The following is a 16,353-nucleotide window of genomic DNA, read 5'->3' on the forward strand; positions in this document are numbered from 1 at the left end:
CCTTGTCCAGACAAGCAAACAAGGTAGCGCGCACCTCACTCACACCGACCTCCACTGGAGCATCGCCCGCATTCTCGACGTACGTCAAACGAATCGTCTTTTCGCTCCTGCAAAAGCGCTGACCTTTGGCAAGGCCTCGAGACTAACAACCGCGGTCTGCCATGGATCGTGCAAGGAAGCGTCAGTGACCGTTGCCTCAACTTTTCGTCCCTCGTCCTTTGCGCGCCCCCCTGCTGACTGACGTCGTTAAACAGGCAAATTGCGCTCCCTGAACACCCGCGCTTGGGAAGGCGAGACAGGTCCGTACCATCATGCCCACACCCCGCGATGCTCAAAAACGCCCCTCTCTGACTGCCTGTCCTCCACAGATCTGTTCGCCGCCAGCAAATCCCTCGATTCCTCTCTGAAAAAGAACACTGCCTTCATCAAGCGCCTCCGAACCGCAATCTCCGCTGCCACTCTGAACACTTTCCTCCAAGAGATCCGCACCCTCAGCCTGCACAAATACCTCTCCGAGATCGTTTCTGCCTGCTACGAGGGCTTATGCAAACTCAAGTCCCCCGGCGAGATCGAGGCGGGTGTCGAAATCGTCAGCGCTCTGCACCAGCGCTTCGGCCCCAGCGAGTTTACCGAATACTTGGGATGGCTGCTTGGCAAGGGAATGGCCACTCCCGACAAGAGCTTGCTCAAGTCACTGGCCCCGGAAGTTCGCGAAAAGGAGGAGAAAGAGCGCTTAACGCGCCAACGAGTGCTCTTGCGCGTCGTTACTGAACTTTGGCTAGTTGATGTTCTCCGGACCCTCGACGATGTTACCCGACCGGACGATGCCACCAAGGGCGCAACAGGCAAGGTTCCCGAGTTGAAGATCAAGGCCCAATCGAACAAGACTGGCGCTGCCGAGCCATTCCCTCTCGAGGTGCTCAAAGACTTGCTTGGTCATGACAGAGAGCATGTCAATTTGCCTCTGCTCGTCATTTTCGTCAAGGCCTTTAGCTGGGACATTCTTGGCGTCAAATCCGCAGTGGGCGAGGGCCGAAAAACAGTCGAGGAGGACGGCGCCACGAAAGTTTCCAACGGCCCTGCGCAAAGCGACGGCGGCACCGAAGACTCCACAATCGAACCCGATGACCAACCGATCACGCCCCCCGACCTTCAGGAGAAGTTCAAAACTATTCTCAAGAAGTACTTCGAAGATGTGAAAAATCACGTGGTTCGCGACCAAAAATCCATTCATTCCCAGGCCCGACGCAATGCTGAGGCTTACGTCAAGTCTGGCGAGGTCTTCGAGGACCGGCAGGCAAATTTCGAAAAGCAGGTCAAGGCTCAGGAGAGACTCGTGGCAAACGCTCAGGCCATTGCGGATGCTATTGGTGCCGACATGCCCGATCTCAAGGACAACGACGATTCTTTGGGGGCATCGAATGGGTCAATCGGCCTAGTCAAGGCAGGAGAGTACCTGCGTGGTCTCGGAGATGGTGCCGGTATTTGGGAGGACGAAGACGAGCGCCGCTTCTACGAAAATCTGGTCGACTTGAAAGGCAAGGTTCCGGGGATTCTTCTGGATGATGGAAAGAAGAAGAAGCCGGATAGTGAGGAGCAAGTGGGCAGGAAGATTGATCCAGCTGAGGCCCCCGACGCCCCGAAAGTTCCGGACCCCTCCGATGACCAGTCTACTGCGATTGCCAACAAGACGATCGGTGCTCAAGTTGATGCTGTACTCGCCCGACTGCCTGATCTCACAAACAAAGACGTCATTGACCAGGCTGCCATTGATTTCTGTTACCTGAACTCCAAAGCTTCAAGGAATAGGTTGATCAAGGCCCTGACTGAGGTTCCCAAAGGCCGAGGCGATCTTCTCCCGTCATGGGCCAGACTGGCTGCGACCTTGGGACGATATATGCCTGATATCCCCAAAGGTCTGGTTGACTATCTCGATGCCGAGTTTCGCAGTCTTCAGAGACGCAAGGACAAGGACTTCCTCGGCCAGGTCCGGCTGAGCAACATTCGGTACCTTGCTGAGCTGACCAAGTTCGGCATCGTCCCTGAGCACGTTGTTTTCCACTGTCTCAAAGTCAGCCTGGACGACTTCTCGAGGATGAACATTGAAATCATTTGCAACCTCTTGGAGAACTGCGGCCGCTACCTTCTACGCAACCCGGAGACCTCGCCTCGTATGGCAACTTTCCTCGAGACGCTGCAACGCAAGAAGTCTGTCCAGCACATTGGCCAAGCCGAACGCATGCTTATTGAGAACGCCGTCTACTATGTCGACCCTCCCGACCGGCCTGCCATCCAGCAGAAAGAGCGTAACCCTATGGAGCTGTTCATTCGCAAGCTGGTCTACATGGACATGACTAAGCGTAATTACAGTAAGATCTTGAAGCAAATCCGCAGACTTCATTGGGAAGAGGCAGAAGTAAGCAGAATACATTCAGGAACCAATCCAGAGCAGGGATACTAATTTTCACTCTCAAGGTCGTCAGCATCCTGGAAAAGGTTTTTTCTAAACCCGGCAAAGTCAAGTACGGTAACATTCATCTCCTCGCCATTCTGCTCAGCGCACTCTACCGATATCATCCCGCGTTTGTGGTGAGGGTTATCGATAATGTTATGGAATCGATTTCCTTCGGCTTGGAGCAGAACGACTTCAAGTTCTATCAACGGCGAATTTCTGAAGTCAAGTACATCGGCGAGCTCTACAACTACAGGATGGTCGAGCACCCAGTCATCTTTGATACCATGTACAAGATCATGACGTTCGGCCACGGTGGTCCTCCTATACCGGGCCGCTTGAATCCCTTCGATCTTCCTGACGACTTCTTCCGCATCCGTTTAATTGCGACAGTTCTCGAAACATGCGGCATGTACTTCGCCAAGGGCGCTGCCGGCAAGAAACTTGACTATTTCCTCTCCTTCTTCCAGGTTCGTTTGACTATCGTTTCCCGTTCCGGAGTTTGTGGACTGACATGGACCAGTACTACATTTACACTAAACACCCTTTGCCGATGGATATTGAGTTCATCATCCAAGACACTTTTGCTCTCACTAGACCTCAATGGAAGCTCGCTTCCAACCTAGAAGAAGCTTCAAAGGCCTTCCAACTCGCCATTGCTCAGGACCAGAAGGTTTCAGGGGCAGATAAAATCATTGACCCTGATGACGCTTCCATTGGATCTTCTTCAGACGACGAGGACGGAGATGCAGACCTGCCTGAAGCCGAGGCCGACGAAGAAGAGACTGATTCTGAGGATGAAGGCATCGAGGTAAAAGAAGTTAACAAGCCCTGTTGGACCATGCACTAACAAGTATGAATAGGATCAAGAAATCGATCTCTCACATCGCGATTCCGAGAGTGAAGATGAGGCGATAGTTGTTACTCGCCAGCAGGAGCAAATCGATCCGGAGGCTGAGGCTGAATTTGATCGTGAGTATGCTAAGATGATGGCTGAGAGTTTAGAGTCGCGCAAGTTCGAGCGCAAGCCACTTTTCGATGTGCCCTTGCCAGTGCGAGGCAAAAACAAGGAAGCGTCGGCGGGAGGAGAAACTGGAGAGGCTCCTGCGCCTGTGCCCAGCAGCACAATGGCATTCTCTCTGTTGACAAAGAAAGGCAATCGCCAGCAGGTACGTGCCACTCCCCCAAGATTCGTATGCGTGTCGCTGACGTTTTATCAGACGCGGACCGTGGAGCTGCCTTCGGACTCAACCTTCGCAGTGGCCATGAAAAATCAGCAGCAGGCTGAGAGGGAGGAACAGCAGCGTATCAAGAATCTTGTCTTGAATTATGATCTTCGAGAAAACGACGATCAAGATGGTAATCACAACAAAACAACACTTCATTCAAACCCAAATATTCACAACGTCCGAGCAGGCCACGACAAGCCGACCTCTTACCACCATAACCGATCGGATCGCGGCAAAGACCGCGGCGGACAGAGAGTTCGCAAGCTCCAGCTAAGTGACGTTGACTGGTACGAATCCTCGGCCAAGCGTGGGAACAGCTTCGCGCAGACACATTCTTCATGCTCCAATGCAGTGACGGACAGAGATGAAAAGGAGCAGCAAGAGGCTTCCTTGACGCATCATCTTCATAGCGTTGTCGACAAGCGTGGCACACCAGCTATGGGCTAGAAGCCTGAATCGGATGCTCGCAAGAAACAGTCTCGCGGATTCCGCCACACTCAAGAATGATTTGCTAACGGGGGAAACCTTGCTGAGTACAGGACGTGAAGAAAGTGCATCCTACGGAACTAGGGTCCAGGGGAACTATTCATCGCAGGCTACTAGACGCCGTTCACGAAATCGACTCGACATTAGAGTCGCCGGGAGATCTGGCGTGTAGGGTAGACTTCCAAGTCTACCACAACACAGATTCCGTGCCCCGAGCAACAGGAAGTACCAGCGGCCGCCTTCGGCTAAGATTGAGGCTTTCCAGAGGACTTCAAACGACAGCCAATCTGGATGGTCAGCCCTAAAGGCCCAGCGAGGTTTGTTGGGCGGCCTGAGTGATTCTGAGCTTCCACAAGCAGGAGAAGTCACTCACGCAGATAAGATCAATGTGGCGATGGTTAGTCATGAAGCTGGCTAGGATCCGCTCGACGGGGTGTATTGGGCCGTAGACGGCGGAAAGGCTCAATTTGGCGAGGGCCGAAGCCAAACGTTCACATCTTCAGCATCATATCCGAGAACACGATATGCGTTTTCATGGGCTGAAATGTATTGCTACCGGTAAACATCTGGGTCACCGTTGCTTCTGATCTCCAGGCGGAAGACTCACAGCATTCATTCAATAGAGAGATAGAGGGGCAGTGGTGCAGCGAAATACAGACAATTTGTGCACGAAACGAACGCGCCAACGGCAGGACCTGTGATATTGAAATTATGGTCGACCCATTTCCGACCAAGCATAGCAATCTTTAAAGCGATTGTGTGGGAGGGGGGATCGGTGATGACGGGAAAGATTATGAGAGCGGGGATACAGACGGCATGCCGGACTTGTGAATGATTTGCATCCTAGGCAACCACTTCTCGGGCTATTGCATGTATGCTTGGAGGATGGCCAGGGCAGACCGGTTCTCTAGCGAAGAATCGGGCAGCCAAGATACGCCGGTTGCGGATGTGGCTTGAGACAGAGAGAAGAGTGGGTGTGGTGGAGAGTGCAGATGCCCCTAGGATGGACGTGACGCGATGGTGTGTCTTGGCAGGTATTAGCAGCTCAAGTGAGGAAATACGAAAAGTGCAAGTGTTTCAGTTGGGGCAGTTTTAAGAAGGCGCCATCACTTGTTTCATCTCGTGGGCAACTCGTGGGCGAGAAGAAAGGCATGGGGGGCAAGTGGCATTGGAAAGGCGACGTTGACTCTGCCAACATGAGCTTGCGGGAGAATGATGCCCCCAACGTCCCGACGACATGTTGCTACGCAGATCGTGAATATCGGACGACAGTGCCTGTGCCTGTACCTGCCTGCACCTGTAGGCGAGGCAGAAGTGAGTTTGGAAGCATGCAGGTACAAAGCATCCCCTGAACCTTGGCCGCGGCAACGGACGAATAGAGACTGGACAGGCCTCCCGGGTATGGCGGACCATGCTGACACAGGATCTGGATGCATTCACGATAGCCAAGGGACATGGCACGATTTCGCGTTTGGTAGACCGCGTCGCTCATTCGTCCGATGTCAATTAGGTCGACAGCGAGCGAGGAGGGGCGCGGCGGCTCCCGCAAACGGAAGCTCAAGTAGTGCATGCGCGGAAGGTGAGATGATATGCGTTACTTGGGATGGCGTTCGCTTGCCGCCGCCGGTCGCGCCGAAGGAAATCGGCGATGTGTATTGAGCTATCACGTTCCTTGCTGCTTCAGTGACGGCTGGCGAATGCATGTGGGCGCTGAGTCGGGATAGCGTGCCACTGTGGATGGCAGTGATGGATGACCATTTGGCAGTCCCTCTGCTGGGGGCCAGGCTTGAAGTGGAGGAGAGAAGCCGCAAACGAAGGCGTATGTCATTTTTCGAAAATTTTCGAGAGGCGCCAGACTGTGGCAGGAGGTCTCGCATTCCCGCCGTTGTCCCAGGATATCCTGAAATACAACATTCCAGCGATGATTCCATGCCCGCTCGGACGTCCACGGACGTCTTGGGTAGCAGGAGATGGTATCGTTACCATGTCCTCAGACAAGAGACTATGGCGGCATGGAGCCTAGTCTAGGAAGCAGGATGAGAAGCGGATGCGATGATCTGTGAATTGACCATTTTTGGCTGTTGCGAGGTCGACGTTGAGACAAACAGAGGCCCTTATGCTGGGGAGTGAAAGGCGTTGAGTCCAGGACTGACGGGCGTGCTTGCGAGTTCAAAGAATATGGTGAGGCGTCATGATGGTGCGGTATCGCTCCGTATGTTTCCTCGGCTGAAAGCTTCAACGTAGAATGCATGGATCTGGAGCTCGGGGAATTTGCATCGTGGATGGAATCCTTCAGATTGGTGGGCCATTGAAATAGTGAAAACTGAAGAGGGAACGACGGCATTGGCGATGTGAGCGTGCTGTGGACCTGTGGTGAGGAAAGGATTCCCCACACAGCCGGGATCTTCATCTGCAAGATTGGCTGCCCCTGGACTAAATTGTCCTAGCGCACTATCCCGGTCACTTGGGGCGGAAGAGAACCCCAGATGGGCCAATCGGCGTCTTTCTTGCAGCCATGTGTGGATACCCGGTGCAGCTCTATTCGTCTTCGTAGACAGCTTCTTTCAATGTCGCCTCCCTACCTCGTCCCGATTGTCTAAGAAAAGCAACGCAGTCTTGGCTTGTTAGACGGTGTTAGGATTCTGAAAAACACCACAAGACAATCTTACTCGTGAGAACCCAGATTCTCGATGTTCCGCGTCAGGAAGTCTGATCTTGTTGGTCCGTCTGTCAGCCATGGAAAATGTCGCCTGAGGAAAGGTAGGGTTTAGGTAAGAACAGATGCTTAAGCATGTCGATATCCATGGCAACCGGAGCTGCAGAAAGGTAAAAAGACCAAAATAAGGTAAAGATGACAGGATGAGCCAATGCCGTCCAGAGTCCTCAGACAGCTCAAACACCATCCGAGTGCATGCATGTATGCAGTAATTGATTACTCTGCCGTACTACGATCACCTTGCAGACAGACATCGATCACCAAGTCATCCATCCAGCCAGTGTCCCACGCTCCACGCTCCACGAATCCTTGCTCTTAGCGGCCCCCACCGCCTAACCCCGGTTGCGCTTCTCGTCGATCAGGTCCGCTCAGCCGGCTCGTCTGATCACAGGTGATGAAGAGTGAAGAATAACTTGCAGAGCTTGGGTATGCAGCCAGGCAGCTCACCTGTTGCCGTACGGATACCACGCAGCTCCTTTCTACTTTCCACCGCGCTCGGATGTTTTGTCTCGACAACCCATCGCGCACGCGGTCTGCTTGGACCCTGCCAACGGTGGGGGAGCTCTCAGGCTTAAAGACCAAAAATTCTCGGGCCCGGCTGGGCTGTGCATTCCACGCACGGCAGGCCAAGACATGTCCATCGATTTCATCCTGGTCCCTGCTCCCGTCGCGCGGGATCCTCTCGTCTCATCCCATCAACGATCGCAGCAGGGGAAGAACGTCCGTTGTGCCTACGAACTTGCCGTCTTCGCTGCAGGTCGGAAATGTGTCTTCATCTATTCATCTACGGATACCCGTACCCGGGGTTCAACTGACACCACCAGATACCTTACATGCTTTCTCGTTCTCGGCCTGGGAAGCTCTGGCAGCATTTCTGGGCGGAGCTCTTGCCACGATGGCAGCCCCGAACGTCATCGTTCCCACGCTGCGAAGACGACGCCGAAGGCGTCTAACACCACGCACCAAAAGACGCCTCCGGGACCCGAGAGGCGCGCACCTTGCAGCAGCGTGCAGTGCGTGTGGTGCCTCGAACCGGCCGGTCTCAATTCCAAAGGGCCAACCCATGTGTGGATTCGGACGGCCGTACGCGCTTGATGCCCGCCAGATTGTTCTCTAGCTCGGTGTCGGCGCTCATCCAAACAACTGTGACCTGACCCGTGCATGTCGGGCATCCCTGAACGTTGCTTTCTGCGTGTTTGTTTGCTTCTCTGCTTGCTCTCTTCCCTTTGGCTTATTCACCCACTCAGCCTGTGCCGGAAAGATCCAAACCGGGCGTGTTGCCTAGGGTCGAGTCTCGAACCCGTCGGTGCCTCTCCGTCGACGGCCCCTTTCCCTTTCCGTCGCCCCCCCACGTCAAGCTCAAAACCCCCCAAGACGTATATACAAGCCGGTCAACCCGTCCCATCATCTGATTGTCCCTTCAGCGCCTCTTTAGCTCTCAACACTCCTCAGCTCTTCTTTGTCCTCGGTTGCTGATCCCGCCGATGATATATTCGTTGACCTCATAAGACCTGACTGACGACTCGATCAAATCCGACCAACCTTGTGGCACTTGGGAAGCCAGAAGGGGGGAAAGCGTTGGTTCGGGAGGTGAGTTGATTCCTCATCCGGTATCTGAGAAGGTACCCCAGACTCACACCCATCAAAAAGGCAACGGCGCCCACAAACATTCGCCTTTGGGAGGACAAAACCCGTCTCTCGGGAGCATCTATCCCATCAGCAAGTACGGAAATCAGCCGCATAATCAGTGGTGCACTGGTTTGAAAAGTTCTCCGCCGGATCGTCATCCTCCGAGTCACGATACCGTCCTCCAGCTTGACTTTTCCTGTTCCACAAACTCTCGGGAACCAGTGATAAAGATAGCACACCCCAAACAAGCGAACTGCAACCATCCGACAACACCACGTCGAACCTGCACGATCCCGTCTCTTACACCGCGACTTGAATTTTCTTGGGACGACTAAGGGGCAACCTTCCGTCAGGCATTTCGCCCTCCCGGGTTTGGCAAACGAGCCTGCATAGCTCTTCATCTCATCATCTGCAGTTCAGAGAACAACAGAAATCTATCGTACAACATGGCGGGCGATGTGGAATACTCATGGGCACCCAAAGACGTAAGCAACAACCATTTGGCAAAGCCCCTTTGGCCGGTCTTGACTAACGCGAGGTTCAGATCGTTTACACGGCGATTGTCGGCGTGGTGATGCTGGCTGCCATCCTGGAATGGTTCTTGTGGATCGCTGCATTTTGTTACTGCTTGTGGAAGGTCTTCCTCAAGGCCGAACATTGGACTATTAGGGTGCTGGCAGTCGTCGTTGGCATCCTGTTCACATGCTTCAGGTAAGAATTCGGCGTGCGAACCACATCTTTGGACCCTACTGACCCTGTTGCAGAGCCATTTTCCTCCCCATCATGATTGTCACTTTGCCGCTTCCTAGTGTGGTCGTTGCAGTGTGGCCTGACGCCATGGTCAAGGGCCTTCAATGGTTCGCCTTCTGGAGTTTTGCCGGTCTCTTGACCATTCCATGGCTCTTCTGCGTTTACCAACTTGTCACCAATCAGCTGGGTCGCACAAAGAGAATTAAGCAGGTTCTCGACGAAGTCTCCGCACCGAAGGTTGTAATTGTCATGCCCGTCTACAAAGAAGACCCCGACGTCCTTGTCGTCGCCATCAACTCTGTCGTCGACTGCGACTATCCGCCGTCATGTATTCACGTCTTCCTGTCATTTGACGGCGACCAGGAGGATGAGTTGTACTTGAACACCCTCGAAAAGCTAGGAGTGCCATTGACCCTCGAGACGTACCCCAAGAGTATCGACGTAACCTACAAGTCCGCTCGCATTACGGTTTCCCGTTTCCCCCACGGAGGAAAGCGCCACTGCCAGAAGGCTACGTTCAAGCTCATCGACAAGGTCTACGAGACTTATCTCAAGAGAAACGACAACCTCTTCATTCTCTTCATCGACTCTGATTGCATTCTCGACCCTACCTGCCTGCAGAACTTCGTCTTCGACATGGAGCTGAGCCCCGGCAACCACCGAGACATGTTGGCCATGACTGGTGTTATCACGTCTACGACTAAGAAGCACAGCTTGATCACCCTGCTTCAAGATATGGAGTATATTCACGGCCAACTCTTCGAGCGTACTGTCGAGTCAGGATGTGGTGCCGTCACCTGTCTTCCTGGAGCTCTGACAATGCTTCGTTTCTCGGCATTCCGTCGCATGGCCAAGTACTACTTTGCTGATAAGGCGGAGCAATGCGAGGATCTCTTCGACTTTGCAAAGTGCCATTTAGGTGAAGACCGTTGGCTCACTCACTTGTTCATGATTGGAGCCAAGAAGCGGTATCAAATCCAAATGTGCACTTCGGCCTTCTGCAAAACTGAGGCTGTCCAGACTTACAGGTCTCTTATCAAGCAGCGTCGGCGTTGGTTTTTGGGTTTCATCACCAACGAGGTATGCATGCTTACTGACTGGCGTCTTTGGAGACGTTATCCCCTTCTGGTTCTTGTCCGCTTTATGCAAAACACTATCCGTACTACGGCCCTCTTGTTCTTCATCATGGTCCTTGCCATCATCACGACATCCAAGAAAGTTGAGAACCTGCCGGTCGGATTCATCGCCATCTCCCTGGGTTTGAACTGGCTGATGATGTTGTACTTCGGTGCCAAGCTGAGGAGATTCAAGATCTGGCTGTACCCCATCATGTTCATCCTGAATCCCTTCTTCAACTGGTTCTACATGGTTTATGGCATTTTCACCGCCGGTCAGAGAACCTGGGGAGGACCGAGAGCCGACGCAGCCACTGCCGATGTTGATACCACACCTCAGGAAGCCATTGAGCAAGCCAAGGAAAATGGAGACGAACTCAACATTGTGCCGGAGAGCTTCATCCCTGCCACACAGGCTCGCAAGGAAAGTATTGCAGGTGGCAAGGGGAACATGGGACCAATGGGCCGAAAGCACAGCGTGGTACAGCCACCTTCAAACCTCGAAGGACGTTTCGCAGCCAGAGAGAAGACAGCCAGTGGATGGTATGTCAACGCAGAAGACTCTCCGGTCACCGTCAACCGGTCCGGGCCAAGCGGGTTCGGGCCGGCGTGGGCCTTGCAGTCGCGCGACTCGTTCGACAGTATGGTGTCGTCGCAGACCGCTGGCAACTCGGTCTATGTTCCTCGACGTGTGGAGAGTATCATGGGCGACGAAGACCGCAAGAAGTACGAAATGGCACAGCAGAGCCAGTTCAACCAGTTCTTGGCCAATTCTAAGCGATTCGGCGGACAGCAGGCTTCGGGTCAGGTGTACGAGTACTCCGAGTCGGAAATGAAGAGAGCTGGATACCATGACGCTGATCCATTGGAAGGGGGCCCCTACACAGACAACGTGAGGTTGGGAAACGTTGATAATCGGCCAAAGTCTGGCGAAGGTCGTCAAGGCCTAGCCGCGTCACACTCGGCACGAAGCGGCCGGAGCCCTCTGGCACGTGCCAGTCTCGTTCGCACAAGCCCGCTGGAAGACGTTCAGAGTGAGGGAGAGAGCTCCAGCAACGGCGGTGGGCCCAGCCGAGACCACTCCCCCAAGGGAAATGGCAGGTGAAGCAGCTGAAAACGGAGACTTAAGTGTGGGGTATGGTGAGAAGAATGGATTTATATGCATATCACTGGCGTTGGTACGGGGTTTCAGAGAAGAGTTGACAGGTAAAGAGGTGTGGGCACCATCAACATCATTCCTTTTGTATACTCACATCGTTGCGCCCACACGTCGGCCATGTAAAAGCCTGAAAGCGAAGAGTTTGTTTGTGTCGAGTTTGCGCGGCAGTCGGCGGATGATAACAATATCCGACACCTATTAGCAAGATTTACCTAATGCAATGTGGCTTCGAAGCGATTGAAATCTTGGATTGTGATGATGTTGGGTAATGAGAGGCGATGGCACAGCCAGTGGTAGGCCGAAGGAGGGAAAACCATGGTAAGCCAAGCTGCTGTGTCGGTCCTGTTCCTGGCCAGGCGGGCGGGTTCGCGTCAATATCAGCAGTATTTCGGATGGTGCTTCGAGGGCGACTGGTGATTCTCTAGGCTGTATTGGACGGCAGGTAGTATCTTAGGTAAAGTTGGGGGAGGTCTGGGGGGATGTACATGGCAACAGTCGCGTCTTTGAGGGATTGCATTACACATCGGGTGGATATCGCCAAGATTAGATTAGATAAACCGGGTGGGTTGCACTTGCATCACTGATCAGTACCTACCTTGGGTACTAAGCAGCATCACAGATGAGCTGCCCGACGCGGATGGCCTTTTCACCGCGACAAACGCTCCGGGCCCTGCGATGGCTCACGCTGTCGATGGAGCATATCTGCCAGTTTACCATTATTGCCACAGCCTCAAGTTCGGCGTTGATTCTGGTAGCTTCGTGCCTGTGTAGTTGGGTCGGAGCTATTGCGCCGGAACTCAATCTGGATTTGACAGATGAAGGATCCCTGGCCGTATCTGTACCCTGGGCGGGCGTGGCCCCGCGCGAAGGGCTGGCATGCGACAGAGGGCAGGAGCGAACTTGAAGCCTGGAGGACTCGGTCATGTCGTTGGATTCAGAGGGACGAAGGACACTGGTATCATGTGGTGTCCTTCACGGGGACCATAAGGCATCTCCTTTCCGCCATTGGCGCAACCCACAATGCTTGCCTTGAATGCTGCGTGCCTCGCCTTACTTACGTAGCAGGCTCCAGAGGCTGGAGCCAGTTGGAGATGGCCAAGTGAGGGGTGGAGGGGTGGAGGGGCAGGGCTGGAGGGGTGACGGACACCGCAGGCCTGGATCTGGGCACCTTTCCTTTGGTGAGAGGAACAGCAAAGAACGAGGGAGAATCTTCTTTCCCATTCCGCGCCCACCAATATTTAGCGGACCGACACCTGTTGAAAATTCTGGCGGGGCAGCACACGTTCCCGTCCTGCCCAATCCATGCCTTTGAAACTCCCAGCACGCAACATCCACTGAGAAGAGGCGCTTCTTGCTGTGTACGACTCACTGCCAGGACCACTGTCTTCGAACCGTACAGCGCACCTACCATCCCGGGCCTACACTGCCTACCTTAGGTACTTAGCGTTGGCCAAGTACCTCCCCACCACAGCTTCGACCGGGTGTACATCCACACACACACACACACACACACACACACACACACACACACATCTGAACTCCCCCTTCTTCTTACCTCACCGGCCCCGGTCTGACTAGCCGCTTGTTGGAGGGACGCAGCCTCTGCAACTTTTTTTTCCCACGTCCGCTCCCACACACATCCCATCCCACCTTCAGGCTCTCTTGCATATCGACAAACTCTTTAAACCTTGCATTTACCTGCGTTCTGTTTTCTCCCAACATCAACGAGACGACCCTTCGACTCGACCGCTTGCGCATAACCTTTCAGCAAGTCGGATAATCGCCATCCACGCACCTCAACCTCCCATCACTATATCTGCCTTCGCAGCAGCGCTGTTTGTGAGCAACCCCGCCACATCTCACCAACCAGAAAAGTCCGCCGGACAACCCTTGTTTACACAACCGAGTAGCACTTGAACACCGCCGCCCATCATGAGTGTCGTTGGTAAGCTGAGCGCACCGCTCCCCCTCTCGTCGCCGGTCCATTTCCCAAATGCCTGATCGGTTGCTGATGCGCATTGTCTCCTACAGGTGTCGATTTCGGAACCCTTAAGACGGTCATTGCCGTCGCCAGGAATCGCGGTGTCGATGTGGTGCGTACCCAACACTGCCTGCCCCTCCCCCTCCTCGAGGAGAGAAAAAAAGATGGACTCGCGACAGAACGACAACTGACATTTGCCCTCCACAGATCACCAATGAGGTTTCCAACCGTGCCACACCGTACGTACCTTTTTGCCCTCAAATCCTTGCAAATGCTCGAACCAGTGCAACTGATACCATTCTTTAGGTCGGTCGTCGGCTTCGGACCCAAGTCGCGATACCTCGGCGAGTCTGCCAAGACGCAAGAAATCTCTAACCTCAAGAACACCGTCAGCTGCCTCAAGCGCTTGGCTGGCCGCACCTTCAACGACCCCGATACCCAGATCGAGCAGCAATACATTACTGCCCCCCTTGTTGACGTCAACGGCCAAGTTGGCGCTGAGATCTCCTACCTGGGCAAGAAGGAGAAGTTCACCAACACTCAGCTTATTGCCATGTACCTGAGCAAGATCAAGCAGACCACTCAGGCTGAGCTCAAGCTCCCCGTCTCCGACTTGGTCATGAGCGTTCCCGCCTGGTTCACCGACATCCAGCGCCGCGCTCTCATCGACGCTGCCGAGATTGCCGGTCTCAAGCTCCTCCGCCTCATGAACGACACGACTGCCGCCGCCCTTGGCTGGGGCATCACCAAGCTCGACCTTCCCGCTCCAGAGGAGAAGCCCCGCCGTGTTGCCTTTGTCGACATCGGCCACAGCAACTACACTTGCTCGATTGTCGAGTTCAAGAAGGGCGAACTGGCTGTCAAGGGTACTGCTTTCGATCGCCACTTTGGTGGCCGTGACTTCGACAAGGCCCTCGTCGACCACCTTGGCAAGGAGTTCAAGGGCAAGTACAAGATCGACATCCACTCCAACGGTCGCGCCATGGCCCGAACCATCGCCGCTGCCGAGAAGTGCAAGAAGATTCTGTCTGCCAACCAGCAGGCCCCCGTCAACATCGAGTCTATCATGAACGACATTGATGTCTCGGCTATGATCACCCGCCAGGAGTTCGAGGCTTTGGTCGAGCCTCTCCTGACCCGTGTTGCCGTTCCTCTCGAGCAGGCTCTTGCCGATGCCAAGCTCACCAAGGACGACATTGACGTCGTCGAGGTCATCGGTGGCGGTAGCCGTGTCCCCGCCCTGAAGGAGAGAATTCAAGACTTCTTTGGCAAGCCCCTGTCTTACACTCTGAACCAGGATGAGGCTGTCGCTCGTGGTGCAGCCTTTAGCTGTGCTATCCTGTCGCCTGTGTTCAGAGTCCGTGACTTCACTGTCCAGGACATCATGAGCTACCCTATCGAGTTTGGTTGGGAGAAGGCTCCCGATATTCCTGATGAGGACACCAGCCTGACCGTCTTCAACCGCGGCAACGTTCTGCCGTCCACCAAGATTCTTACTTTCTACCGCAAGCAGCCTTTCGACCTGGAGGCTCGCTACGCCAACCCTGCAGAGCTGCCCGGCAAGATCAACCCCTGGATCGGTCGTTTCTCTGTCAAGGGCGTCAAGGCCGATGGCAAGGACGACTTCATGATCTGCAAGCTCAAGGCTCGTGTTAACATTCACGGTGTCTTGAACGTTGAGAGTGGCTACTACGTCGAGGATCAGGAGGTCGAGGAGGAGATCAAGGAGGAGGATGGCGAGAAGAAGGACCCCGATGTGAGTGTTACCACGCTTCGTTCGAAAACAGTGTCCTCCGAATCGGGAGGCTACCAGGAGTCGCCCCTGAAGCGGCGACGCCACAATGCCGACCCCGAGGCTGGTTTTTTCCCTGCTCGTGTTTCTGGAGATGCCGATGAGCCGAAGTTAACCTATAATCCCTTGCAGGCCATGGAGACTGACAACAAGGACGATGCACCCAAGAAGACCCGCAAGGTCAAGAAGCAGGTCCGCAAGGGTGATCTGCCTATTGTCAGCGGCACAGCATCGCTCTCCGAGTCCGCGAGAACCTCGCTCCTGGAGAAGGAAGCGGCCATGGTTATGGAGGATAAGCTCGTCGCCGACACGGAGGAGAAGAAGAACGAGCTGGAGGCATACATCTACGATCTCCGCAACAAGCTCGACGACCAGTACGCCGAGTTCGCCAGTGACGAGGAGAAGGCCAAGATCCGCGAAAAGCTTGAGGCGAGCGAGGTGAGTACATATTGTTATTTCCCAAGAAGTATGTTTTTACTAATCATGATTCTCAGGACTGGCTCTACGACGAGGGCGAGGACACCACCAAGGCTGTTTACGTCGCCAAGCTTGACGAGATCCGTGCCATGGCCGGACCCATTGTCCAGCGCCACTTCGAGAAGGTGGAGGAGGAGCGACGAATTGTCCAAGAGAGAGTAGAGGCTGAGAAAGCCGCCAAGCGAGCCGCTGAGGAGGAGGCTCGCAAAGCTGCTGAGGCCGAGAAGTCTGCGGATGCTCCCAAGGACGAGGAGATGACAGACGCTAAGCCCGAGGTCGAGGAGGCTGGCGAGGGCACGAAATAGAATCCCGTGAACTTGGCTGACTTCTGAACATGAGAAGCAGTTGCGACGGAGAAAAAGAAGCAACGAAGAAGATAGAATAGACCCAAGTTATGGTTTCTTTCGGGTTGGCATAGGGTTATTAGGCTAGAGCAGCTTCGACGGTTATCATGGAATGAGAGCAATGACATGACAATTTGATGATATTCTGGAATTTCAATCATGTCTACAGACCAGGCCTTCCGAGCGATGGTGGTGAGGAAGTTGAGCGCGGCTCCCCTAGTTG

The 16,353-nt window shown here is 54.2% G+C and overlaps 4 protein-coding genes across 4 annotated transcripts; all 4 read left to right on the plus strand.

Annotated features, from left to right (window-relative positions):
* Positions 1–161: 161 nt before the first annotated feature.
* GCG54_00001831 (Regulator of nonsense transcripts 2) lies at positions 162–4,128 on the plus strand (the record flags this gene model as incomplete). The annotated part of the gene is made up of 6 exons (XM_045401935.1): positions 162–180; positions 369–2,416; positions 2,476–2,922; positions 2,976–3,263; positions 3,316–3,621; positions 3,673–4,128. The coding sequence occupies 6 exons, from the start codon at positions 162–164 to the stop codon at positions 4,126–4,128; spliced, it is 3,564 nt and encodes a 1,187-aa protein (XP_045270664.1).
* Positions 4,129–8,958: 4,830 nt separating this feature from the next.
* Positions 8,959–11,482, plus strand: GCG54_00001832 (Chitin synthase D; the record flags this gene model as incomplete). The annotated part of the gene is made up of 3 exons (XM_045401936.1): positions 8,959–8,997; positions 9,057–9,223; positions 9,277–11,482. 3 exons carry the CDS (start codon positions 8,959–8,961, stop codon positions 11,480–11,482), a joined length of 2,412 nt encoding a protein of 803 aa, XP_045270665.1.
* Positions 11,483–12,015: 533 nt separating this feature from the next.
* Positions 12,016–12,307, plus strand: GCG54_00001833 (uncharacterized protein; the record flags this gene model as incomplete). The annotated part of the gene is made up of 2 exons (XM_045401937.1): positions 12,016–12,097; positions 12,156–12,307. 2 exons carry the CDS (start codon positions 12,016–12,018, stop codon positions 12,305–12,307), a joined length of 234 nt encoding a protein of 77 aa, XP_045270666.1.
* A 1,161-nt stretch (positions 12,308–13,468) lies between these two features.
* Positions 13,469–16,091, plus strand: GCG54_00001834 (Heat shock protein hsp88; the record flags this gene model as incomplete). The annotated part of the gene is made up of 5 exons (XM_045401938.1): positions 13,469–13,481; positions 13,568–13,629; positions 13,725–13,756; positions 13,824–15,747; positions 15,804–16,091. 5 exons carry the CDS (start codon positions 13,469–13,471, stop codon positions 16,089–16,091), a joined length of 2,319 nt encoding a protein of 772 aa, XP_045270667.1.
* Positions 16,092–16,353: the final 262 nt, after the last annotated feature.

The sequence above is a fragment of the Colletotrichum gloeosporioides genome, assembly GCF_011800055.1.
Source record: "Colletotrichum gloeosporioides strain Lc1 chromosome Unknown consensus_7, whole genome shotgun sequence".
Classification (NCBI taxonomy): Eukaryota; Fungi; Ascomycota; class Sordariomycetes; order Glomerellales; family Glomerellaceae; genus Colletotrichum; species Colletotrichum gloeosporioides.